Source organism: Oncorhynchus masou, unplaced genomic scaffold (genome assembly GCF_036934945.1).
Source record: "Oncorhynchus masou masou isolate Uvic2021 unplaced genomic scaffold, UVic_Omas_1.1 unplaced_scaffold_3782, whole genome shotgun sequence".
Taxonomy (NCBI): domain Eukaryota; kingdom Metazoa; phylum Chordata; class Actinopteri; order Salmoniformes; family Salmonidae; genus Oncorhynchus; species Oncorhynchus masou.
In genome coordinates this window covers 5,084-32,002 of record NW_027010184.1, presented here as the reverse complement: position 1 = coordinate 32,002, position 26,919 = coordinate 5,084, and the positions used below count along the sequence as shown (strand labels likewise).

Below are 26,919 nucleotides of genomic sequence, written 5' to 3'. Positions count from 1 at the left end.
AGACCTGGGACCAGGCTACTACTGGTCATTTATAATCTGGTGTTATAAACAGACCTGGGACCAGGCTACTACTGGTCATTTATAATCTGGTGTTATAAACAGACCTGGGACCAGGCTACTACTGGTCATTTATAATCTGGTGTTATAAACAGACCTGGGACCAGGCTACTACTGGTCATTTCTAATGTTGTATTATGGTATAATACTGTGCAGTGTCTCAAAAAACATCTCTCTGTCGTCCACTGTGATCTTATAGGTAGTGGCCTGTGGGCGCGAAGAAGATGATGTGTTCGTGGGGAACGTCTCCAGAGGTTTGGGTTCTCCTCTCTTGTAGACCACGGAAACACGTTCTCTGCACTCACACTCAGCCACAGGTCATGAGGAAAGCCTCCTTCTTTACACTGAGGAGACAGAGAGAGAGAGAGACCGAGACATAAACAGACAGGTCAGATACCAAGTATGATCAAATACATTTTAAAAGCCCGGCGATGGGGAAACCAGCAACCTATTTCCTTCCCTTCCCCGCATTACGTTACCTTCCCTTCCCCGCATTACGTTACCTTCCCTTCCCCGCATTACGTTACCTTCCCTTCCCCGCATTACGTTACCTTCCCTTCCCCGCATTACGTTACCTTCCCTTCTCCGCGTTACCTTCCCTTCCCCGCGTTACCTTCCCTTCCCCGCGTTACGTTACCTTCCCTTCTCCGCGTTCGTGCCACTTCCCTTCTCCTCGCCACATTACCTTCCCTTCTCCGCGTTACCTTCCCTTCCCCGCGTTACCTTCCCTTCCCCGCGTTACCTTCCCTTCCCCGCGTTACGTTACCTTCCCTTCTCCGCGTTACGTTACCTTCCCTTCTCCGCGTTACCTTCCCTTCCCCGCGTTACCTTCCCTTCCCCGCGTTACGTTACCTTCCCTTCTCCGCGTTACGTTACCTTCCCCTCCGCGTTACTTCCCTTCCCCGTTACCTTCCCTTCCCCCGCGTTACCTTCCCTTCCTCGTTACCCTTCCCTTCCTCGCGTTACCTTCGCCCCGTTACCCCCCCCTTTTGCCCCGTTACCCCCCCGCCCTGTTACGTTACCTTCCCTTCCCCGCGCTACGCTTCCTTCCCTTACTCGCGTTACCTTCGTCCCGTTACCCCCCTTTCGCCCCGTTACCCCCCCCTTTCGCCCCCCCCCCTCTTTTCGCCCCGCTACCTCCCCTTCGCCCGTTACCTCCCCTTCGCCCGTTACCTCCCGTTACCTTTCCTTCTCTGAATCCACTGATTCGGTCACTCATCTGTTGAATGTTTTTGAATTTCCCTGTATTCTTAAGTTCAGTTTTCTGTCTGTTACAACGGCAAGGTGACACATTTTCTTTTCATTACAAAGAAAGCCAACCAAGTCTGTGATTATTTCTACATCCATTGTGAATGACAACAGTTCCTCTCTCAGTGTGTAAAATAAACACTCCCCCTCAAGCTCTTGGTGTATCAATATGTCCATATGGCAGAGGAAGCCACATTTACAACTAGCGTGCAGAGGCTTGACCACCGTGCCGCCATAGATGGAGCCCCATCTGTGCAAAAGCCCACGGATCGTGGCTTTCAGAAAAAGCAGGAGCACGCCCCTATCCCATCGATGAGACCGCACATATGAGAGCATCCTGTTGGGCTACATCACCACCTGGTACGGCAACTGCACCGCCCCAGCCGCAGGGCTCTGCAGCTTGATGGCCACCCCCTGGACAGACGCTAGTCTGTGTTGTCATGTAGTTACCTCTACGTCGAACAGTGTGGACCCATATCCAGGCCACTCCTTGATGATGTTCATGTATTTGAGCATGGCAGTGTGCTGGTCCAGTCCCTGAAGTCTGGACCACTTCTCTACGATGGAGGTTCTGGTGGCTGAAGTCTCTCCTTCACCCACATCTCCAGCATCTGAACAAGAACAATACTTTATTAGTACCTTCCTCAACCGCTGGCTACCTGTTCCTCCTCTAACCGCTAGGCTACCTGTTCCTCCTCCTCTAACCGCTGGGCTACCTGTTCCTCCCTTCTAACCGCTAGGCTACCTGTTCCTCCTCTAACCGCTAGGCTACCTGTTCCTCCTCTAACCGCCAGGCTACCTGTTCCTCCTCTAACCGCTGGCTACCTGTTTTCCTGGCCTAACCGCTAGGCTACCTGTTCCTCCTCTAACCGCTAGGCTACCTGTTCCTCCTCCAACCGCTAGGCTACCTGTTCCTGGCCCAACCGCTAGGCTACCTGTTCCTCCACTCTAACCGCTAGGCTACCTGTTCCTCCTCCTAACCGCTAGGCTACCTGTTCCTCCTCTAACCGCTAGGCTACCTGTTCCTCCTCTAACCGCTAGGCTACCTGTTCCTCCCTCTAACCGCTAGGCTACCTGTTCCTCCTCTAGCCGCTAGGCTACCTGTTCCTCCTCTAACCGCTAGGCTACCTGTTCCTCCTCTCTAACCGCTAGGCTACCTGTTCCTCCTCTAACCGCTAGGCTCCTGTTCCTCCTCCCTAACCGCTAGGCTCCTGTTCCTCCTCTAACCGCTAGGCTCCCTGTTCCTCCTCTAACCGCTAGGCTACCTGTTCCTCCTCTAACCGCTAGGCTACCTGTTCCTCCTCTAACCGCTAGGCTACCTGTTCCTCCCCTAACCGCAGCTGAGCTACCTGTTCCTGGCCTAACCGCTAGGCTACCTGTTCCTCCTCTAACCGCTTAGGCTACCTGTTCCTCCTCTAACCGCTAGGCTACCTGTTCCTCCTCTAACCGCTAGGCTACCTGTTCCTCCTCTAACCGCCTAGGCTACCTGTTCCTCCTCTAACCGCCAGGCTACCTGTTCCTCCTCAACCGCTAGGCTACCTGTTCCTCCTCTAACCGCTAGGCTACCTGTTCCTCCTCTAACCGCTAGGCTACCTGTTCCTCCCTCTAACCGCTAGGCTACCTGTTCCTCCTCTAACCGCTAGGCTACCTGTTCCTCCTCCTAACCGCTAGGCTACCTGTTCCTCCTCCATCTTCTGTTTCTTCATGGAGCCCGTCTTCAGCCCGCTGCGCGCAGTGTCCCGTCCAGGAAGCTGGTCCGCCTCCGCTCAAGGGTTTGGCCCACAGGCCCCGCCCGCGCCCACCTATACAAAATAATCCCACTTTGTTAGTCCAACAATATAAAACAACCCCACATTGCTAGTCCATCTATACAATACAACGTAAATTTGTGTAAATTTGAATAGTGTAATTTACTTAAATTCAGTGGGATTTGTCTCCAGCAAAGACAAGATACATATGCATACATCAGAGATACATACAGCGCATTCAGAAAGTATTCAGACCCCTTTACTTTTCCACACTGTGTTACGTTACAGCCTTATTCTAAAATGCATTAAATTAAAGTGTTTTCCTCATCAATCTACACAATACCCCATAATGACATCATAATACCCCATAATGACATCATAATACCCCATAATGACATCATAATACCCCATAATGACAAAGTGAAAACAGGTTTAGACATTTTGTCACATTAATTAAAAATTAAAAACTGAAATACCTTATTCACACTTTCCGAATGCACTGTAAACCTGAGGGCTTATGACAAATATATAAGTACCTTAGTGAAGTGCAGGATGCGTGCGCGGAGCCTGCCTACAGGGTAGACTGTGTCCAGAGACCAGCTGACCCGGGCCTTGTCTCCGTGGAGGAACTGGAGCCTCAGAGCGGCCAGGTGCTGCAGGGTGTCTTCTGGGGCTGGGAGGTGACCACTGGTCAGAGACTCATGAGCCTGGAGGAGACATGCATTTTATTTTACCTTTATTTAACCAGGTATTTATATATATATAACCCTTTATTTAACCAGGTATTTATATATTATTTATATATCCCTAACCCTTTATTTAACCAGGTATTTATATATTATATATATAACCTTTATTTAACCAGGTAGGCCAGTTGAGAACAAGTTCTCATTACAACTGTGACCTGGCCAAGATAAAGCAAAAGCGAAAAGTACACAAACAACAACACAGAGTTACACGTAAACAAATGTACAGTCAATAACACAATAGAAAAGTCCATATCCAGTGTGTAAATGAAGTAAGATAAGAGAGGTCAGGCAATAAATATGCCAATAGTGGTGAATCATTACAATTGAGCAATTTACACTGGAGTGATAGATGAGCAGATGATGATGTGCAAGTAGAAATACTGGTGTACAAAAGAGCAGAAAAACAAAACGAATATGGGGATGAGGTAGGTAGTTGGTTGGATGGGCTATTTACAGATGGACTGTGTACAGCTGCAGTGATCGGTCATCTCATCTGACAGCTGACGCTTAAAGTTAGTGAGGGAGATATCAGTCTCCAACTTCAGTGATTTTTGCAATTCCTTCCAGTCATGGGCAGCAGAGAACTGGAAGGAAAACCAGCCAAAAGAGGTGCTGGCTTTGGGGATGACCAGTGAAATATACCGCTGGAGCTGCGTGCTACGGGTGGGTGTTGTTATCGTGATCAGTGAGCTGAGTTGAGTTGAGTTAAGGTGGAGCTTTACCTAGCAAAGACTTATAGATGACCTGGAGCCAGTGGGTTTGGCGACGAATATGGAGCAAGGACCAGCCAACGAGAGCATACAGGCACAGTGGTGGGTAGTATATGGGTGTCAAGGATCGGTAGTCAAGGATCGGGGTAGGATAGTCAGTTTTACGAGGGTATGTTTAGCAGCATGAGCCGAATGAAGCTTTGTTGCGAAAAGGAAGCTAGATTTTATTTTGGATTCGAGATGCTTAATATGAGTCTGGAAGGAGAGTTTACAGTCAAACCAGACACCTTGTTATTTGTAGTTGTCCACGTATTCTAAGTCAGAACCGTCCAGAGTAGTGATGCTGGACGGGCGAGCAGGTGCGGGCAGTGATCGGTTGAAGAGCATGCATTTAGTTTACTTGCATTTAAGATCAGTTGGAGGCCACGGAAGGAGAGTTGTATGGTGTTGAAGCTAGTCTGAGGTTAGTTAACACAGTGACATGACATTAACATTTAGGTTTACATTACATTAAATGACATCATATTTAATTTACATAACATTACTTTAAAAGACAGCATTATATTTATGTTTACATTAAATGACAAATCTCATGTTCATGTTTACATTAACATTATATTTTGTTTACATACCATTACATTAAATGACATTAACTTCTTTGGGACTGAGGGACAGTATTGAGTAGCTTGATGAATAAGGTGCCCAGAGTAAACTGCCTGCTACTTTCGGGCCCAAAAGCTAGAATATGCATATAATTAGTGGATTTGGATAGAAACCTCTGAAGTTTCTAAAACTATTTGAATGATGTCTGTGAGTATAACAGAACTCATATGGCAGGCAAAAACCTAAAAAAAAATCAAATCCGGAAGTGGGAAATCTGAGGTTTGTCTGTTTTCAAGTCTTTGCCTATCCAATACACAGTGTCTATGGGGTCATATTGCACTTCCTAATGCTTCCACTTGATGTCAACAGTCTTTATAACCTTGTTTCAGGCTTCTACTGTGAAGGGGGAGAGAATAAGAGCTGTTTCAATGAGGTGTCTGGCAGAATGCCATGAGCTCAGTCATGCGCACGCCGTGAGAGCTAGCTGCTTTTCCTTTCATTTCTAAAGACAAAGGAATTGTCCGGTTGAAACATTGAAGATTTATGATAAAAACATCCTAAAGATTGATTATATACATCGTTTGACATGTTTCTACAAACTGCAATATAACTTTTGGACTTTGGCAGGACTCAAGTGCCCGCCTTGTGCATTTGGATCACTGGACTGAACGCGAACAAAAAGGAGATATTTGGACATAAATTATGGACTTTATCAAACAAAACTAACATTTATTGTGGAACTGGGATTCCTGTGAGTGCATTCTGATGAAGATCATCAAAGGTAAGTGAATATTTATAATGCTATTTCTGACTTCTGTTGACTCCACAACATGGCGGGTATCTGTATGGCTTGTTTTGGTCTCTGAGCGCTGTACTCAGATTATTGCATGGTGTGCTTTTTAGAAATCTGACACAGCGGTTGCATTAAGGAGAAGTATATCTTTAATTCCTGTATAACCCTCCTTTGTATTTCCGTCAACATTTATGTTGAGTATTTCTGTATTTCCGGATGTTTTGGAAGCAAAACATTACTGAACATAACGCTCCAATGTAAACTGAGATTTTTGGATATAAATATGAACTTTATCGACAAAACATACATGTATTGTGTTACATGAAGTCCTATGAGTGTCATCTGATGAAGATCATCAAAGGTTAGTGATTCTTTTTATCTCTATTTCTGTTTTTGTGACTCTCTCCTTGGCTGGAAAAATGGCTGTGCCGTTTCTGTGACTAGGCGCTGACCTAACATAATCGCATGGTATGCTTTCGTCAAAGCCTTTTGAAATCGGACACTGTGGTGGGATTAACAACAAGTGTATCTTTAAAATGGTGTAAAATACTTGTATGCTTGAGGAATGTTAATTATGAGATTTCTGATGTTTGAATTTGGCGCCCTGCACTTTCACTGGCTGTTGTCAACTCGATCCTCGATCCCGTTAACGGGATTTGAGCCAAACATTAACATCCTATTTAAGTTTACATAACATTAGATTAAATGACAGCATTATATTTATGTTTACATTAACATTAAATGACACGAACATTATATTTACATTACATTAAATGACAAACATATTGATAGGTGAGAATTGTCTGTTAATTGAATGATTAGAATATTCTGCCCTGAAACATATAATTGTATGGAAGTGATTATAATGTATGAAATCATAATCAATAAATGTGTAGTCCTAGTCAGAATTAGGGTAAAACAATATGTCTTTATGCTATTTTAAACACACAACCGCACCACGTGTAACCACGCCCAGCCCTGTCTCAACCGCAGACCACGTGTAACCACGACAGCCCTGGGACCTCTCAACCGCAGATTACGTGTAACCACGCCAACCCAGACATCTTCAACCGCAGACCACGGAACCACGCCAGCCCAGGACCTCCTCAACCGCAGACCACGTGTAACCACGCCAACCCAGGACATCCTCAACCGCACCATGTGTAACCACGCCAACCCAGGACATCCTCAACCGCAGACCACGGTAACCACGCCCAACCCAGGACATCCTCAACCGCAGACCATGTGTAACCACGACAGCCCTGGACATCCTCAACCGCACCATGTAACCACGCCAGCCCAGGACCTCCTCAACCGCAGACCATGTGTAACCACGACAGCCCAGGACATCCTCAACCGCAGACCACGTGTAACCACGCCAAACCCAGGACATCTCAACCGCACCACGTGTAACCACGCCAGCCCAGGACATTCAACCGACCACGTGTAACCACGCCTGCCCAGGACATCCTCAACCGCAGACCAGACCACGCCAACTCCAGGACATCCTCAACCGCATCCACGCCACGCCCAGCCCAGGACATCCTCAACCGCAGACCACGCCACGTGTCAACCGCACCACGTGTAACCACGCCAGCCCAGGACCTCCTCAACCGCAGACCACGTGTAACCACGCCCAGCCCAGGACCTCCTCAACCGCACCACGTGGCCAGCCCCAGGATCCTCAACCGCCCACGAACCCGCCCAGCCCAGGACATCCTCAACCGCAGACCACGTGCAAACCACGCCAGCAGGACATCCTCAACCGCACAGCACCACGCCAACCCAGTGTAACCACGCCAGGACATCCTCAACCGGACCATCGCCCAACCCAGGACATCAGACCATGTGTCCTCAACCACGTGCAATCATTGAGCCCTGGACATCCTCAACCAGCTTCTTCACCGGTCTTCTAAGACAAGCCACTGCTGATGAAACTGAAAACCTCACTACTATACAACTATCCCTACACCCATTAAAACCTCACTACTATACCAACTAACCCTGTACCCATTAAAACCTCACTCCTATACCAACTAACCCAACACCCATTAAAACCTCACCACTATAAAAACTAACCCAACACCCATTAAAAGCTCACCACAATTGACATTTCATTCAGCAGCTGCTCTTATCCAGAGCTACTTAAGAGTAATGAGTACATATATTTCTTTCTGGTCGCCAGTGGGAATTGAACCTACAACCCTGGCATTGCAGGCACCATGCCTACCAACTGAGCCACATAGAATCAACTCTCCACCTGCCACTCTCCCCACCGGACAGCCTCCAGCACCACGGGAAACTCTCACAGTTAACTCATCACTCTTTCCACCCATACTGGTACATTGTGGTGTGGCCACTGGAGAAGAGGGTGCTCCTGAAATTGTCTTGGCTGGAGTGAACTGCACTGCATTCCAGCCATATTACACACAGTTACACTATATGAACTTTCATTCCACACTGTGTGTGTTCCTAATGGTAGTCAAATGAGATTAAACCTGTAAAAACAAGTCTTGGTGGAACAATTCCAAGACTGTAAGACATACACACACACACAAAGGTATACAGACACATGCATACGCAGGCATTGTGATATTGTTGTATGGTGGAATTAAACATTATGTATTGTAGATATGTAGTCGTGTAATAATGTTATATGTGGTATTGTTTTATATTTTGTTATACATGTAATGTAAGTGTTTTAATATGTTTGGACCCCAGGAAGAGTAGCTGCTGCCTTGGCAGGATCTAATGGGGATCCATAATAAACCCCAGGAAGAGTAGCTGCTGCCTTGGCAGGAACTAATGGGGATCCATTATAAACCCCAGGAAGAGTAGCTGCTGCCTTGACAGGAACTAATGGGGATCCATAATAAACCCCAGGAAGAGTAGCTGCTGCCTTGGCAGGAACTAATGGGGATCCATAATAAACCCCAGGAATAGTAGCTGCTGCCTTGACAGGAACTAATGGTGATCCATAATAAACCCCAGGAAGAGTAGCTGCTGCCTTGGCAGGAACTAATGGTGATCCATAATAAATCCCAGGAAGAGTAGCTGCTGCCTTGGCAGGAACTAATGGTGATCCATAATAAACCCCAGGAAGAGTAGCTGCTGCCTTGGCAGGAACTAATGGGGATCCATATTAAACCCCAGGAAAAGAAGCTGCTGCCTTGACAGGAACTAATTGGGATCCATAATAAACCCCAGGAAGAGTTGCTGCTGCCTTGACAGGAACTAATGGGGATCCATAATAAACCCCAGGAAGAGTAGCTGCCGTCCTCCCCTCAGCAGCCTCCACCTTCTGCACATTGCTTTGTCTCATGCCCTTCTGCTTCTCACGTCTAGAAATCTCCCTTTACCCACTGCTGCAATGTGACCATAAGCTTGGCACCTAAAACACCATAATGGGTTCGGGACAAAATTCCTCACTGGATAACTGACACATCCGAACTTGACTTTGTTGGGTAAAGACTCAGTGCCAAAGACTCCAGAGAGCAAAGCAAGTCAGTTCTTGTCCTTAAGAGCAAGAACTGCTCACTCTGGATGGAAAAAAACCGCACAAAAAACCCCCACCACAAGTCCACTTTAAGTTACTTTGACTCAACAATCTCTTCTCCACCCAACCTGACACCATATATGGATCAGCCAGAAGGATCTATTCTCTCTTAAAATCCCACTGGGCCAGAATCATCTTCGTCATCCTTTCCTTTCATTCCACTCTCCACACCTTGCAGTTCACAATCTGCTCCTCCATTTTTAAAACCTTCATCCTCTCGATTTTCAACTATTTCAAACTCCATGTCACTCTCATCAACTTCACGTTCTGAGCTACTAAAGTACTGTTTTCCATTTTTGTACTTTTGTACATTTCCCAGGGTTTTCCCTTGTTCCCTCGACCCTGCCGCCATTTTCTCGCAACAACTTTTGTCCCAGATTGTTTAAAAATATATATTTCTTGAACTTGTCCGCTTTCATCCTCATGTTTTCTTCTGAGTTACTGAAATACATTTACTTTAAAAAAACTTGATGCCTATCAACCTCCTGTCCTCGTCCTCCATATTTGAACCCCCTGAGCGTCTCAGAATATGACAAGGAGTCGCCCCTTTAGTAAAGAAAAACAACATTGCAACACTGAATCTTGTATCTGAGTAAAGCATGTAGAAATCTCAACATTAAAGAGACAAAGGTCAGTGAATTGATACAGCTATTCTGGCTAAGGGTTTCTATGGGAACGGGGCGCTTGCTTAAGCCTTCCAAAAAAAAAGGGAAGAGAACAGAAAAATTGCAAGAAGATGGAAACTAAGAAGGTTTGCAACAAGTCAATGAATTGCAATTGAAAAGACTAAAGCACGACACTGTATACACTTTTCTACTCAGGTGCTTTCTAATAATGAAACAAAATGGAGGTGACTAACCTGTTCGAACATGAAAGCGAACTCCACCCCTTCCTTGGGCATGCTCTCTACATCCAGGAAACAGTAGAGTTTGAAGTAGAGCCTCCACTGTCCCTCCTCCTCCACCTCCTCACTGCCTGACAGCCTGGAAATCAATCAATGAATCAGTCAATCAACCAAACCAATCAGTCAATCAACCAAACCAATCAGTCAATCAACCAAAACAATCAGTCAATCTACCAAAACAATCAGTCAATCAACCAAACCAATCAACCATACCAATCAGTCAAACAATCACTCAATCAACCAAACCAATCAACCAAAACAATCAGTCAAACCAATTTCAGACCCTGGTTTTAGCAGAAATATAGTAATAATATCAAAGGGGTTTGTGGGTCATGTAGACTGGTCCCAGATCAGTTTGTGTTGTCTTGCTAACTTTTCCCACTTTTCTTAGTGTTCAACAAGCTTTCTCCACCCTTAACCTTGTTCTGAACACCTCCTAAACAAAGGTCATGTGGTTTGGTAAGAAGAATGTCCCTCTCCTTACAGGTGTGATTACTACCTCTGAGGGTTTAGAGCTTGAGGTAGTCACCTCATACAAGTACTTGGGAGTATAGCTAGATGGTACACTGCCCTTCTCTCAGCACATATCAAAGCTGCAGGCTAAGGTTAAATCTAGACTTGGTTTCCTCTATCGTAATCGCTCCTCTTTCACCTCAGCTGCCAAACTAACCCTGATTCAGATGACCTTCCTACCCATGCTAGATTACAAAGACGTAATTTATAGATCGGCAGGTAAAGGGGATCTCGAGCTGCTCGATGTTCTTTACCATTCGGCCATCAGATTTGCCACCAATGCTCCATATAGGACACATCACTGCACTCTATACTACTCCCTGTCTGAGATATCTACTGCAGCCCTCATCCTTCACATACAACACCCGTTCTGCCAGTCACATTCTGTTCAAGGTCCCCAAAGCACAAACATCCCTGGGTCGCTCCTCTTTTCAGTTCACTGCAGATAGCGACTGGAACGAGCTGCAACAAACACTCAAACTGGACAGTTTCATCTCCATCTCTTCATTCAAAGACTCCATCAGGGACACTCATACTGACAGTTGTGGCTGCTTTGCGTGATGTATTGTTGTCTCTACCTTCTTGCCCTTTGTGCTGTTGTCTGGGCCCAATAATGTTTGTAACATGTTTTGTGTTGCTACCATGTTGTGTTGCTGCCATGTTGTTGCCATGTTGTGTTGCTGCCATGTTGTTGTCATGTTGTGTTGCTGCCATGTTGTGTTGCTGCCATGTTGTTGTCATGTTGTGTTGCTGCCATGTTGTTGTCATGTTGTGTTGCTGCCATGTTGTTGTCATGTTGTGTTACTGCCATGTTGTTGTCATGTTGTGTTGCTGCCTTGCTATGTTGTTGTCTTTAGGTCTCTCTTTATGTCATGTTGTGTTGCTGCCATGTTGTTGTCATGTTGCTGCCATGTGTTGCTGCCATGTTGTTGTCATGTTGTGTTGCTGCCATGTTGTCATGTTGTGTTGTGTTGCTGCCATGTGTTGCTGCCATGTTGTTGTGTTGTGCTGCTGCCATGTTGTGTTGCTACCATGCTGCTGCCATGTTGTGTTGCTACCATGTTGTTGTCATGTTGTGCTGCTACCATGTTGTTGTCATGTTGTGCTGCTGCCATGTTGTTGCCATGTTGTGCTGCTGCCATGTTGTTGCCATGTTGTGTTTCTGCCTTGCTATGTTGTTGTCTTCAGGTCTCTCTTTATGTCATGTTGTCTCTTGTCGGGATGTGTGTTTTGTCCTCAACTTTAAATGCCAGCCCCAGTCCCCGCAGGAGGCCGTTTGCCTATTGGCAAAATCATTGTAATTAAGAATTTGTTCTTAACTGACTTGCCTAGTTAAATAAAGGTTAAATAAAAAATAAATCAAACTATCAATGGCCATAGGGATCGACAAGCCAGCACAAACAGATCAGAGACCAGGCTATTCTCTGTGCATCTCTCTCTCTCTCCAGCTGAACTCTCACCTCTCAAACTTGGCGAGTACGTCAGCCACGATGACTCTGCTCTCCACAGCCCGGTCCGTAGTGTTGTTGTGTTCAAACAGGGAAAACATGTTTCTACTGTCCTCCATGGCCAGGCCTCGGATCAACTTCTCCACCACCTGGGGAAAGGCAGGACAGAGGGACATTAACACAGGCTGGAGAACATGGATGTACCAATGCAGGATTGCCCCAGACAGAAATGACTGTCTTTACAGCTGCTACTCTGTGGAAAACAGATGAATAATTGTTTTACCTCTCCAGGGGTGAGTTGATGTAAAGCCTGAGACTGTTGAGATGTGGGACATAGATCCTCATATGTAGAGGACACCCCATAGAGGGATATAGATCATCATATGTAGAGGACACCCCATAGAGGGACATAGATCATCATATGTAGAGGACACCCCATAGAGGGGTGTAGATCATCATATGTAGAGGGATATAGATCATCATATGTAGAGGACACCCCATAGAGGGATATAGATCATCATATGTAGAGGACACCCCATAGAGGGACATAGATCATCATATGTAGAGGACACCCCATAGAGGGATACAGATCATCATATGTAGAGGACACCCCATAGAGGGACATAGAGCATCATATGTAGAGGACACCCCATAGAGGGATATAGATCATCATATGTAGAGGACACCCCATAGAGGGATACAGATCATCATATGTAGAGGACACCCCATAGAGGGACATAGATCATCATATGTAGAGGACACCCCATAGAGGGATATAGATCATCATATGTAGAGGGATATAGATCATCATATGTAGAGGACACCCCATAGAGGGATATAGATCGTCATATGTAGAGGACACCCCATAGAGGGACATAGATCATCATATGTAGAGGGATATAGATCATCATATGTAGAGGACACCCCATAGAGGGACATAGAGCATCATATGTAGAGGACACCCCATAGAGGGACATAGATCATCATATGTAGAGGACACCCCATAGAGGGACATAGAGCATCATATGTAGAGGACACCCCATAGAGGGACATAGATCATCATATGTAGAGGGATATAGATCATCATATGTAGAGGACACCCCATAGAGGGACATAGAGCATCATATGTAGAGGACACCCCATAGAGGGACATAGATCATCATATGTAGAGGACACCCCATAGAGGGACATAGATCATCATATGTAGAGGGATATAGATCATCATATGTAGAGGACACCCCATAGAGGGACATAGAGCATCATATGTAGAGGACACCCCATAGAGGGACATAGATCATCATATGTAGAGGACACCCCATAGAGGGATACAGATCATCATATGTAGAGGACACCCCATAGAGGGATACAGATCATCATATGTAGAGGACACCCCATAGAGGGATACAGATCATCATATGTATAAGACACCCCATAGAGGGATACAGATCATCATATGTAGAGGACACCCCATAGAGGGATATAGATCATCATATGTAGAGGACACCCCATAGAGGGACACAGATCATCATATGTAGAGGACACCCCATAGAGGGATATAGATCATCATATGTAGAGGACACCCCATAGAGGGACATAGAGCATCATATGTAGAGGACACCCCATAGAGGGACATAGATCATCATATGTAGAGGACACCCCATAGAGGGACATAGATCACTACATGTAGAGGATGAATTCTATAGAGGGACATAGATCATCATATGTAGAGGACAAATTTGCTAGAGGGATACAGATCATCATATGTAGAGGACACCCTACAGAGGGACATAGATCATCATATGTAGAGAGACACCATAGAGGGAGATAGATCATCATATGTAGAGGACACCCTATAGAGGGACATAGAGCATCATATGGTGAGGACACCCATAGAGGGACATAGATCATCATATGTAGAGGACACCCCATAGAGGGATATAGATCATCGTATGTAGAGGACACTCTATAGAGGGATATAGATCATCGCATGTAGAGGACACCCCATAGAGGACATTAGATCATCGTATGTAGAGGACACCCCATAGAGGGACATAGATCATCATATGTAGAGGATATAGATCATCATATGTAGAGTGACACCTCAGAGGGACATAGATCATATGAGAGACACCCCATAGAGGGACACAGATCATCATATGTAGAGGACACCCCATAGAGGGATATAGATCATCATATGTAGAGGACACCCCATAGAGGGACATAGATCATCATATGTAGAGGACACCCCATAGAGGGACATAGAGCATCATATGTAGAGGACACCCCATAGAGGGATATAGACATCATATGTAGAGGACACCCTATAGAGGGATACAGATCATCATATGTAGAGGACACCTACAGAGGGATATAGATCATCATATGTAGAGGACACCCATAGAGGGACATAGATCATCGTATGAGGACACCCCATAGAGGGACATAGATCATCATATGTAGAGGACACTTATAGAGGGACATAGATCATCATATGTAGAGGACACCCCATAGAGAGGACATAGATCATCATAGAGGACACCCCATAGAGGGATACAGATCATCATATGTAGAGGATACCCCATAGAGGGATATAGATCATCATATGTAGAGGACACCCATAGAGGGATACAGATCATCATATATGTAGAGGACACCCCATAGAGGGATATAGATCATCATATGTAGAGGACACCCCATAGAGGACATAGATCATCGTATGAGAGGACACCCCATAGAGGGACATAGATCATCATATGGTAGAGGACACCTTATAGAGGGACATAGATCACCATATGTAGAGGACACCCCATAGAGGGACATAGATCATCATGGTAGAGACACCCCATAGAGGATACAGATCATCATATGTAGAGGACACCCTATAGAGGACATAGGATCATCATATGTAGAGAGACACCCCATAGAGGGATTATAGAGCATCATATGTAGAGGAAACCCCATAGAGGGACATAGATCATCATATGTAGAGGACACCCCATAGAGGGATATAGATCATCGTATGTAGAGGACACCCCATAGAGGGATATAGATCATCGTATGTAGAGGACACCCCATAGAGGGACATAGATCATCGTATGTAGAGGACACCCCATAGAGGGACATAGATCATCATATGTAGAGGGATATAGATCATCATATGTAGAGGACACCCCATAGAGGACATAGAGCATCATATGTAGAGGACACCCCATAGAGGGGACACAGATTATCATATGTAGAGGACACTCCCTAGAGGGATATAGATCATATGTAGAGGACACCCCATAGAGGGACATAGATCACTATATGTAGAGGACACCCCCATGGAGGGGTGTAGATCATCATATGTAGAGGGATATAGATCATCATATGCAGAGAGGACACCCCATAGAGGGATATAGATCATCATATGTAGAGGGACACTTAGAGGGACATAGATCATCATATGTAGAGGACACCCCATAGAGGGATACAGATCATCATATGTAGAGGACACCCCATAGAGGGATATAGATCATCATATGTAGAGGACACCCTAGAGGGACATAGAGCATCATATGTAGAGGACACCCCATAGAGGGATATAGATCATCATATGTAGAGGACACCCTATAGAGGGATATAGATCATCATATGTAGAGGACACCCCATAGAGGGATACAGATCATCATATGTAGAGGACACCCTATAGAGGGATACAGATCATCATATGTAGAGGACACCCCATAGAGGGATATAGATCATCATATGTAGAGGGATAGATCATCATATGTAGAGGACACCCACAGAGGGATATAGATCGTCATGTGTAGAGGACAATCCTATAGAGGGACATAGAGCATCATATGTAGAGGGACACCCCATAGAGGGACATAGATCATCATATGTAGAGGGATATAGATCATCATATATGTAGAGTGACACCCATAGAGGGACATAGAGCATCATATGTAGAGTGACACCCTAGTGAGGGACATAGATCATCATATGTAGAGGACACCCCATGAGGGACATAGGAGCATCATATGTAGAGGGACACCCTGATAGAGGGACATAGATCATCATATGTAGAGGGACATAAGATCATCATATGTAGAGGACACCCTATAGAGAGGACATAGAGCATCATATGTAGAGGACACCCCTATAGAGGGACATAGATCATCATATGTAGAGGACACCCCATAGAGGGACATAGATCATCATATGTAGAGGGATATAGATCATCATATGTGGAGAGGACACCCTATAGAGGGACATAGAGCATCATATGTAGAGGACACCTCTACAGAGGGACATAGATCATCATATGTAGAGACACCCTATGAGGGATACATCATCATATGTAGAGGATACCCCATAGAGGATACAGATCATCAATAAGGCATGTATAAGACACCCCATAGAGGGATACAGATCATCATATGTAGAGGACACCCCATAGAGGGATATAGATCATCATATGTAGAGATTAACCCTATGAGGGACACAGACTATCATATGAGAGGACACCCCATAGAGGGATATAGATCATCATATGTAGAGGACACCCCCATAGAGGGATATAGATCATCATATGGTAGAGGACACCCCATAGAGGGATATAGATCATCGTATGTAGAGGACACCCCATAGAGGGACATAGATCATCATATGTAGAGGACACCCATAGAGGGACATAGATCATCATATGTAGAGGACAATTCTACAGAGGGACATAGATCATCGTATGTAGAGGACACCCCATAGAGGGACATAGATCATCATATGTAGAGGACACCCTATAGAGGGACATAGATCATCATATGTAGAGGGATACCCCATAGAGGGACATAGATCATCATATGTAGAGGACACCCCATAGAGGGACATAGATCATCATGTAGAGGACACCCCATAGAGGGATACAGATCATCATATGTAGAGGACACCCCATAGAGGGACATAGATCATCATATGTAGAGAGACACCTCTATAGAGGGATATAGATCATCATATGTAGAGGACACCCCATAGAGGGACATAGAGCATCATATGTAGAGGACACCCCCATAGAGGGACATAGATCATATGTAGAGGACACCCCATAGAGGGATATAGATCATCGTATGTAGAGGACAATTCCCAGAGGATATAGATCATCGTATGTAGAGGACACCCCATAGAGGACATAGATCATCGTATGTAAAGACACCTCTATAGAGGGACATAGATCATCATATGTAGAGGGATATAGATCATCATATGTAGAGGACACCCCATAGAGGGACATAGAGCATCATATGTAGAGGACACCCTATAGAGGGACACAGATCATCATATGTAGAGGACACCTCCCATAGAGGGATATAGATCATCATATGAGAGGACACCCCATAGAGGGACATAGATCATCATATGTAGAGGACATCCTATAGAGGGACATAGAGCATCATATAAGAGGACACCCCTATAGAGGGATATAGATCATCATATGCAGAGGACACCCCATAGAGGGATACAGATCATCATATGTAGAGAGGACACCCTATAGAGGGATATAGATCATCATATGTAGAGGACACCCTATAGAGGGACATAGATCATCGCATGTAGAGGACACTCATGAGGGACATATATCATCATATGTAGAGGACACCCCATAGAGGGACATAGATCATCATATGTAGAGGACACCCCATAGAGGGACATAGATCATCGTATGTAGAGGACACCCCATAGAGGGACATAGATCATCGTATGTAGAGGACAATTCTATAGAGGGACATAGATCATCATATGTAGAGGACACCCTAGAGGGACATAGATCATCATATGTAGAGGACACCCATAGAGGGATATAGATCATCGTATGTAGAGGACACTCCATAGAGGGATATAGATCATCATATGTAGAGGACAATTCCCATAGAGGGACATAGATCATCGTATGTAGAGAGACACCCCATAGAGGGACATAGATCATCGTATGTGGAGTGACACCCCATAGAGGGACATAGATCATCATATGTAGAGGACACCCCATAGAGGGACAGGATCATCATATGTAGAGGACACCCCTATAGAGGGATACAGATCATCATATGTAGAGGACACCCCATAGAGGGACATAGATCATCATATGTAGAGGACACTCATAGAGGGACATAGATCATATGTAGAGGACACCCTATAGAGGGATATAGATCATCGTATGTAGAGGACACCCTATAGAGGGATATAGATCATCGTGATGTGTAGAGGAGCACCCTGTAGAGGGACACATAGATCATCGATGTAGAGGGATAATTTGATAGAGGACATAGATCATCATATGTAGAGGGATATAGATCATCATATGTAGAGGACACCCCAGAGGGACATAGAGCATCATATGTAGAGGACACCCCATAGAGGGACACAGATCATCATATGTAGAGGACAATTCCATAGAGGGATATAGATCATCATATGTAGAGGACACTTATAGAGGGACATAGATCATCATATGTAGAGGGACACCCTAGAGGGGACATAGATCATCATATGTAGAGGACACCTCTACAGAGGGATATAGATCATCATATGTAGAGGACACCTACAGAGGGACATAGAGCATCATATGAGAGGACACCCCATAGAGGGATACAGATCATCATATGTAGAGGACACCCCATAGAGGGACATAGATTATCATATGTAGAGGACACCCCATAGAGGGATATAGATCATCGTATGTAGAGGACACCTATGAGGAAATAGATCATCATATGTAGAGGACACCCCATAGAGGGATATAGATCATCGTATGTAGAGGACACCCTATAGAGGGATATAGATCATCATATGTAGAGGGATATAGATCATCATATGTAGAGACACCCCATAGAGGGACATAGAGCATCATATGTAGAGGACACCTACAGAGGGACATAGATCATCATATGTAGAGGACACCCCCATAGAGGGACATAGATCATCATATGTAGAGGACACCCCAGCAGAGGACATAGATCATCATATGTAGAGGACACCCCATAGAGGGACATAGATCATCGCATGTAGAGGACACCCATAGAGGGACATAGATCATCATATGTAGAGTGACACCATAGAGGGATATAGATCATCGCATGTAGAGGACATCTACAGAGGATATAGATCATCATATGTAGAGAGACATAGTGAACAGTGAAGGCCTCTACATACGATGATCTATGTCTTCACTACTATTCTACAATATATGTAGAAAATACACTGCTCAAAAAATAAAGGGAACACTTAAACAACACAATGTAACTCCAAGTCAATCACACTTCTCTGTGAAATCAAACTGTCCACTTAGGGAAGCAACACTGATTGACAATAAATTTCACATGCTGCTGTGCAAATGGGATAGAGCAACAGGTGGAAATTATAGGCAATTAGCAAGACACCCCCAATAAAGGAGTGGTCCTGCAGGTGGGGACCACAGACCACTTCTCAGTTCCTATGCTTCCTGGCTGATGTTTTGGTCACTTTTGAATGCTGATGTGCTTTCACTCTAGTGGTAGCATGAGACGGAGTCTACAACCTACACAAGTGGCTCAGGTAGCAGCTCATCCAGGATGGCGATTAATGCGAGCTGTGGCAAGAAGGTTTGCTGTGTCTGTCAGCGTAGTGTCCAGAGCATGGAGGCGCTACCAGGAGACAGGCCAGTACATCAGGAGGCGGAGGAGGCAGTAGAGGCAACAACCCAGCAGCAGGACAGCTACCTCCGCCTTTGTGCAAGGAGGAGCAGGAGGAGCATCGCCAGAGCTCCTGCAAAATGACTTCCAGCAGGCCACAATGTGCATGTGTCTGCTCAAACGGTCAGAAACAGACTCCATGAGGGTGGTATGAGGGCGCGACGTCCACAGGTGGGGGTCAAAGTTGGATCAGCCTGTAGTGGGGTTTTCCACTTTAATTTTGAGTGTGACTCCAAATCCAGACCTCCACGGGTTGATAAATTTGATTTCCATTGATACTTTTTGTGTGATTTTGTTGTCAGCACATTCAACTATGTAAAGAAAAAAGTATTTATTAAGAATATTTCATTCATTCAGATCTAGGATGTGTTATTTTAGTGTTCCCTTTATTTTTTTGAGCAGTGTAGTAAAAATAAAGAAAACCCTTGAATGATGTGAGGTGTCCAATCTGTGTAAGGTTGGAAGGTGTTACAGGCTTTGTTCTTTCCATTTATTCTTCGAGGTTGGACGGTGGCTCACTAGCATGTGTTTGCCCATTGCTGTCACCACGTTAGTCAGTATGTGTTTCACCTGTGCTGGTTTGTTATCTCGTTAGTGGGAAGGTGTTTCACCTGTGCTGGCCCAGGTGTTATTTAAGAGTGTCTGGCCCACTGCTCCAGTTGTCTTGATAGATGTGGAGGTTAACTTTAGTTGGCTCTCACTATTTTGGTTTCTAGACAATGTGATTTCCTGATTGGCTTTGCTCCACTTTTAGGCTTACTTCCTGTCTTTAAGTTTGGTGGGTTTTAATTTAATTTGCCTGTTCTTGGGCAAATGTAGTGGACACTCATGTTGGGTGTCTTTTAGGTGCCAGTTGTTGTTGCTAGTCAACCTCCAGTGACCCCCATGAGTGTCTTTCAGAACCCCTCCTAAAACCCCACCTGTTTGGTTTTGGTTGTTCCCTCGTCTGTCTGAGCGACTATCTTTGGTTTTCTCGCTGGGGAACCCTTACCTCTCCAGAGGTGGTGTGTGAGTTGATGGAGATCTTGCAGGATCCTCCTCCATGGCAGTAGACCGTAGTCGTCATTTCCTGTCTGGTCAGTAAGGCTACGATCTCCCCCTGAGACGGCACACAGTCCCTGACCTTGGTCCTCTTCAGAGACTCACCTATGAAATGGGCAAACATGTCCACCTCTGTTCCAGGAAACTGCTCCTTCACCCTGGAGAAGAACAGACAGAGGGTCACGGAGGTGTAGAGGATGAGCAAATCAACGTTACTGATGTCATACTGTCCAGTTTAACAATCCATACAAATCAATCACAGAACTGTTTGTATTAGAAGCTATAGGGACACTTTCTGCTTGTGGCTCAAAGCTGTAATTTAATTAAAGGGACCGTGTGCAAATAAAAAAACAATTTCAGACAGTGAAATATGTTTCCACCAGAGTTAGGTAAACACAGCTCATTTTCATCCACACTCCCTTACTAAATACACAGCAGTTTAACAAATGCAGGACTGATCCACTTTAAATCCTGCTCCATGGAGGTCAAAGTCCCTAGTGCTTTAATTAAAAGGTAGAGAGGAGGGAATTCCATTTCCTGATGCCTGAGGTGGACAACACTGACTGTTTGTTCGTTGAGGAATGTCCTCTAGCTTGTGGAGGTCCGGCTGACTCCTCTGTTTTGTTCTTTAATATGACAAAACCTTTCAGAGTTGGGGCTGCAACATTATCGATGATCTTATAAACTAGACAGACATCTGAGAAAAAGTACGTTGTCCAAATTGAACAGATTGTACTTGGTGAGAATATCCCAGTGACAGTAATGATGTGACTTCCTGTCCAGGATCTTAAGTACTTGTTTACACAGAGATCGAAGGGGTTGAACTGACGTTTAATTGGCTGTCGATACAATTGGACAGGTGTCAGAAAATCATTGAATGAGAATCCATTTTGCAGGGTAGCCTAGTGGTTAGAGCGTTGGACTAGTAACCGGAAGGTTGCGAGTTCAAACCCCCGAGCTGACAAGGTACAAATCTGTAGTTCTGCCCCTGAACAGGCAGTTAACCCACTGTTCCTAGGCCGTCATTGAAAATAAGAATTTGTTCTTAACTGACTTGCCTGGTTAAATAAAGGTTAAAAAAATAAAATAAATCTTGGCTGCCTCTGTCGAGAGAGTTCCTGATGTCATGAGCATGTTTACGAAGACTATTCTGTATATATTTGATGTGTTTTTACAGGTCAAAGTAGGGTCTAGGATAACACCCAGATATTTAAGTACATAGCTACCATTTTCCCCCCATTGAGGCTGTAGTGGTTGAACCTTTCAGCCACTTTTGACAATGATACCGTTAGTTTGCTTGCCACTTCATCAGCATTTCTTCCATGTGTATAAATAACTATCATCCACGGCCTGGTAGAGACTACATAACAAAGGGCCCAGGATTGACCCCTGTGGACCCCTTGGTGATGGTAGGTCACATTACATCCGGTCAGCCGGATACGATTTTACAAAACTCAATCCATTTTAAAACACTTGATGAGATGTTGAAGTTGGACAGCTCGGAGACGAGGACATTGTGGTTAACAGTGCCAAAGGATTTTCTGAGGAGAACTGCACCTACAACACCCCCTTTGTCCAGCCTGGCCTTGTTCACTGAACGACTGTACAACTGTATATTATATTATGTTTCAGGAATAATTGTACAAAAAAATATAAAAATAAGGAATGGAGCATATGACTTATGTACTGAAGAAGGCATGAAGGAATAGTGTACTTGGGAGCATAACTGGGAACTGGAGGTGAATAAAGTACCCTTTAAGGTGGAACTGGAGGTAAATAAAGTGCCCTTTAAGGTGGAACTGGAGGTAAATAAAGTACCCTTTAAGGTGGAACTGGAGGTAAATAAAGTACCCTTTAAGGTGGAACTGGATTTAAACAAAGTGCCCTTTAAGGTGGAACTGGAGGTAAACAAAGTACCCTTTAAGGTGGAACTGGAGGTAAATAAAGTACTTTTTAAGGTGGAACTGGAGGTAAACAAAGTGCCCTTTTAAGGTGGAACTGAGGTAAATAAAGTACCCTTTAAGGTGGAACTGGAGGTAAATAAAGTACCCTTTAAGGTGGAACTGGAGGTGAATAAAGTACCCTTTAAGGTGGAACTGGAGGTGAATAACGTACCCTTTAAGGTGGAACTGGAGGTGAATAAAGTACCCTTTAAGGTGGAACTGGAGGTGAATAAAGTGCCCTTTAAGGTGGAACTGGAGGTAAATAAAGTACCCTTTAAGGTGGAACTGGAGGTGAATAAAGTGCCCTTTAAGGTGGAACTGGAGGTAAATAAAGTGCCCTTTAAGGTGGAACTGGAGGTAAATAAAGTACCCTTTAAGGTGGAACTGGAGGTGAACAAAGTGCCCTTTAAGGTGGAACTGGAGGTGAATAAAGTACCCTTTAAGGTGGAACTGGAGGTAAATAAAGTACCCTTTAAGGTGGAACTGGAGGTAAATAAAGTGCCCTTTAAGGTGGAACTGGAGGTGAATAAAGTACCCTTTAAGGTGGAACTGGAGGTAAACAAAGTGCCCTTTAAGGTGGAACTGGAGGTAAACAAAGTGCCCTTTAAGGTGGAACTGGAGGTAAATAAAGTACCCTTTAAGGTGGAACTGGAGGTAAACAAAGTGCCCTTTAAGGTGGAACTGGAGGTAAACAAAGTGCCCTTTAAGGTGGAACTGGAGGTAAATAAAGTACCCTTTAAGGTGGAACTGGAGGTAAATAAAGTGCCCTTTAAGGTGGAACTGGAGGTGAATAAAGTGCCCTTTAAGGTGGAACTGGAGGTAAACAAAGTGCCCTTTAAGGTGGAACTGGAGGTAAACAAAGTGCCCTTTAAGGTGGAACTGGAGGTGAATAAAGTACCCTTTAAGGTGGAACTGGAGGTAAACAAAGTGCCCTTTAAGGTGGAACTGGAGGTGAATAAAGTGCCCTTTAAGGTGGAACTGGAGGTGAATAAAGTACCCTTTAAGGTGGAACTGGAGGTGAATAAAGTACCCTTTAAGGTGGAACTGGAGGTGAATAAAGTACCCTTTAAGGTGGAACTGGAGGTGAATAAAGTGCCCTTTAAGGTGGAACTGGAGGTGAATAACGTACCCTTTAAGGTGGAACTGGAGGTGAATAACGTACCCTTTAAGGTGGAACTGGAGGTGAATAAAGTGCCCTTTAAGGTGGAACTGGAGGTAAACAAAGTGCCCTTTAAGGTGGAACTGGAGGTGAATAAAGTACCCTTTAAGGTGGAACTGGAGGTAAACAAAGTGCCCTTTAAGGTGGAACTGGAGGTGAATAAAGTACCCTTTAAGGTGGAACTGGAGGTGAATAAAGTACCCTTTAAGGTGGAACTGGAGGTGAATAAAGTACCCTTTAAGGTGGAACTGGAGGTGAATAAAGTGCCCTTTAAGGTGGAACTGGAGGTGAATAACGTACCCTTTAAGGTGGAACTGGAGGTGAATAAAGTACCCTTTAAGGTGGAACTGGAGGTAAACAAAGTGCCCTTTAAGGTGGAACTGGAGGTGAATAAAGTACCCTTTAAGGTGGAACTGGAGGTGAATAAAGTACCCTTTAAGGTGGAACTGGAGGTGAATAAAGTACCCTTTAAGGTGGAACTGGAGGTGAATAAAGTACCCTTTAAGGTGGAACTGGAGGTGAATAAAGTACCCTTTAAGGTGGAACTGGAGGTGAATAAAGTGCCCTTTAAGGTGGAACTGGAGGTAAATAAAGTACCCTTTAAGGTGGAACTGGAGGTAAATAAAGTACCCTTTAAGGTGGAACTGGAGGTAAATAAAGTACCCTTTAAGGTGGAACTGGAGGTAAATAAAGTACCCTTTAAGGTGGAACTTGAGGTAGCGCAGGATGCCCCGGCTGGGCAGGAAGGTACAGCTCATACAGGTGAGGAGGTGCCAGTGGGCGCGATTGGCCGAGCTGTTGGGCTGAGGCACGTGATTGGTCTGCTTGATGAGCTGACAGTAGACCTCGTCTCTGAGCAGGCGTAGGTCGTGGCAGGTCTGGAGGATGCCCTGATGATCGGCACGGGGTCAGACACAGACTCCATCTCCTGCAGAGAGTTGATCTTCACTGCCTCGTCCTGCAGGCTGGCATAGCCCTTCTCCTTATGGACTGGGGGGGGACAGAGAGGGGGGAGACTTCATTAACAAAAAGCATGGCGAGAGAAAGCCACAGGGCTTCATACATTTAATTTCTGTCAACCAGAATGAATGGTAAAACTGTACGGTTGTAGTAAAAGTCCGTGGAGGGTTAAAGAGGTTGTAGAAGTCTGTGTAGGGTTAAAGAGGTTGTAGAAGTCCGTGGAGGGTTAAAGAGGTTGTAGAAGTCCGTGGAGGGTTAAAGAGGTTGTAGAAGTCCGTGGAGGGTTAAAGAGGTTGTAGAAGTCCGTGGAGGGTAAAATAGGTAGTTGGGATAAAGCAGTAATAACTCACGGTGGATGTTGACCTCCCCGTAAGGCAGAGGAAGCAGGGGGGAGTGGAGGGGGTGCTGGGTATATCTGAGGATAGGCCCTCCAGTACGTCTGCTCCACAGCTTCCACGTTCAGACTGCTCTCCTGGGGGGATACACAGGGGTCAGGGGTTAGGAGTCAGAGGTCGTAATTCATTATACTTAGGAGGGTGCTTACCATGCATTCGGATAGTATTCAGACTCCATGACTTTTTCCACATTTTGTCAGGTTACAGCCTTATTCTAAAATTGATTATATTGGGTTTTTTGCTCATCAATACCCCATAATGTCATCACAATACCCCGTAATGACATCACAATACCCCATAATGACATCACAATACCCCATAATGACATCACAATACCCCGTAATGACATCACAATACCCCATAATGACATCACAATACCCCGTAATGACATCACAATACCCCGTAATGACATCACAATACCCCGTAATGACAACACAATACCCCGTAATGACATCACAATACCCCGTAATGACATCACAATACCCCGTAATGACATCACAATACCCCATAATGACATCACAATACCCCATAATGACATCACAATACCCCATAATGACATCACAATACCCCATAATGACAAAGCAAAAAAATGTTTTATTAAAAACAAAAATGGAAGTATTCAGACCCTTCACTCAGTACTTTGTTGAAGCACCGTTGGCAGCGATTACAGCCTCCAGTCTTCTTGGGTATGATGCTACAAACTTGGCACACCTGTATTTGGGGAGTTTCTCCCATTCTTCTCTGCAGGTCCTCTCAAGCTCTTGTCAGGTTGGATGGGGAGCATCGCTGCACAGCTATTTTCTGGTCTCTCCAGAGATGTTCGATCGGGTTTAAGTCCGGGCTCTGCCTGGGCCACTCAAGGACATTCAGAGACTTGTCCTGATGCCACTCCTATGTGATCTTGGCTGTGTGCTTAGGTTTGTTGTCCTGTTGGAAGGTGAACCTTTGCCCCAATCTGAGAACCTGAGCACTCTGAAGCAGGTTTTCATCAAGGATCTCTATACTTTGCTCTGTTCATCCTTCCCATGATCCCGACTAGTCTCCCAGTCCCTGCAGCTGAAAAACATCCCCACAACATGATGCTGCCACCACCGTGCTTCACCGTAGGGATGGTGCCAAGTTTCCTCCAGACGCTTGGCATTCAGACCAAAGAGTTCAATCTCGGTTTCATCAGACCAGATAATCTTGTTTCTCATGGTTTGAGAGTCCTTTAGGTGTCTTTTGGCAAACTCCAAGCAGGCTGTCATGTCTTTTACTGAGGAGTGGCGTCCGTCTGGCCACTCTACCATAAAGACCTGATTGATGGAGTGCTGCAGCGATGGCTGTACTTCTGGAAGGTTCTCCCATCTCCACAGAGGAACTCTGGAGCTCTGTCAGAGTGACCAT

The 26,919-nt window shown here is 45.0% G+C and overlaps 1 protein-coding gene across 1 annotated transcript; it reads right to left on the bottom strand.

Moving 5' to 3' along the window:
- Positions 1-3,071: 3,071 nt before the first annotated feature.
- On the bottom strand, positions 3,072-26,919 carry LOC135534671 (unconventional myosin-X-like). Its single transcript, XM_064961590.1, has 8 exons — positions 26,862-26,919; positions 25,489-25,610; positions 24,875-25,068; positions 21,027-21,234; positions 12,342-12,478; positions 10,324-10,447; positions 3,590-3,760; positions 3,072-3,107 (listed from the first exon to the last, which is right to left on the bottom strand). The coding sequence occupies exons 1-8, from the start codon at positions 26,917-26,919 to the stop codon at positions 3,072-3,074; spliced, it is 1,050 nt and encodes a 349-aa protein (XP_064817662.1).

What these genes read in the sequence shown, in the direction of transcription:
- LOC135534671 (XM_064961590.1), bottom strand. Translation starts at nt 26,919, where the DNA reads ATGGTCACTCTGACAGAGCTCCAGAGTTCCTCTGTGGAGATGGGAGAA. An exon ending in GTACTCGCCAAGTTTGAGAG is followed by an intron (nt 10,448 to 12,341) that starts GTGAGAGTTCAG and finishes ATTGATTTCCAG; the next exon opens with GCTGTCAGGCAGTGAGGAGG. An exon ending in GCATCCTGCACTTCACTAAG is followed by an intron (nt 3,108 to 3,589) that starts GTACTTATATAT and finishes TATTTTGTATAG; the next exon opens with GTGGGCGCGGGCGGGGCCTG.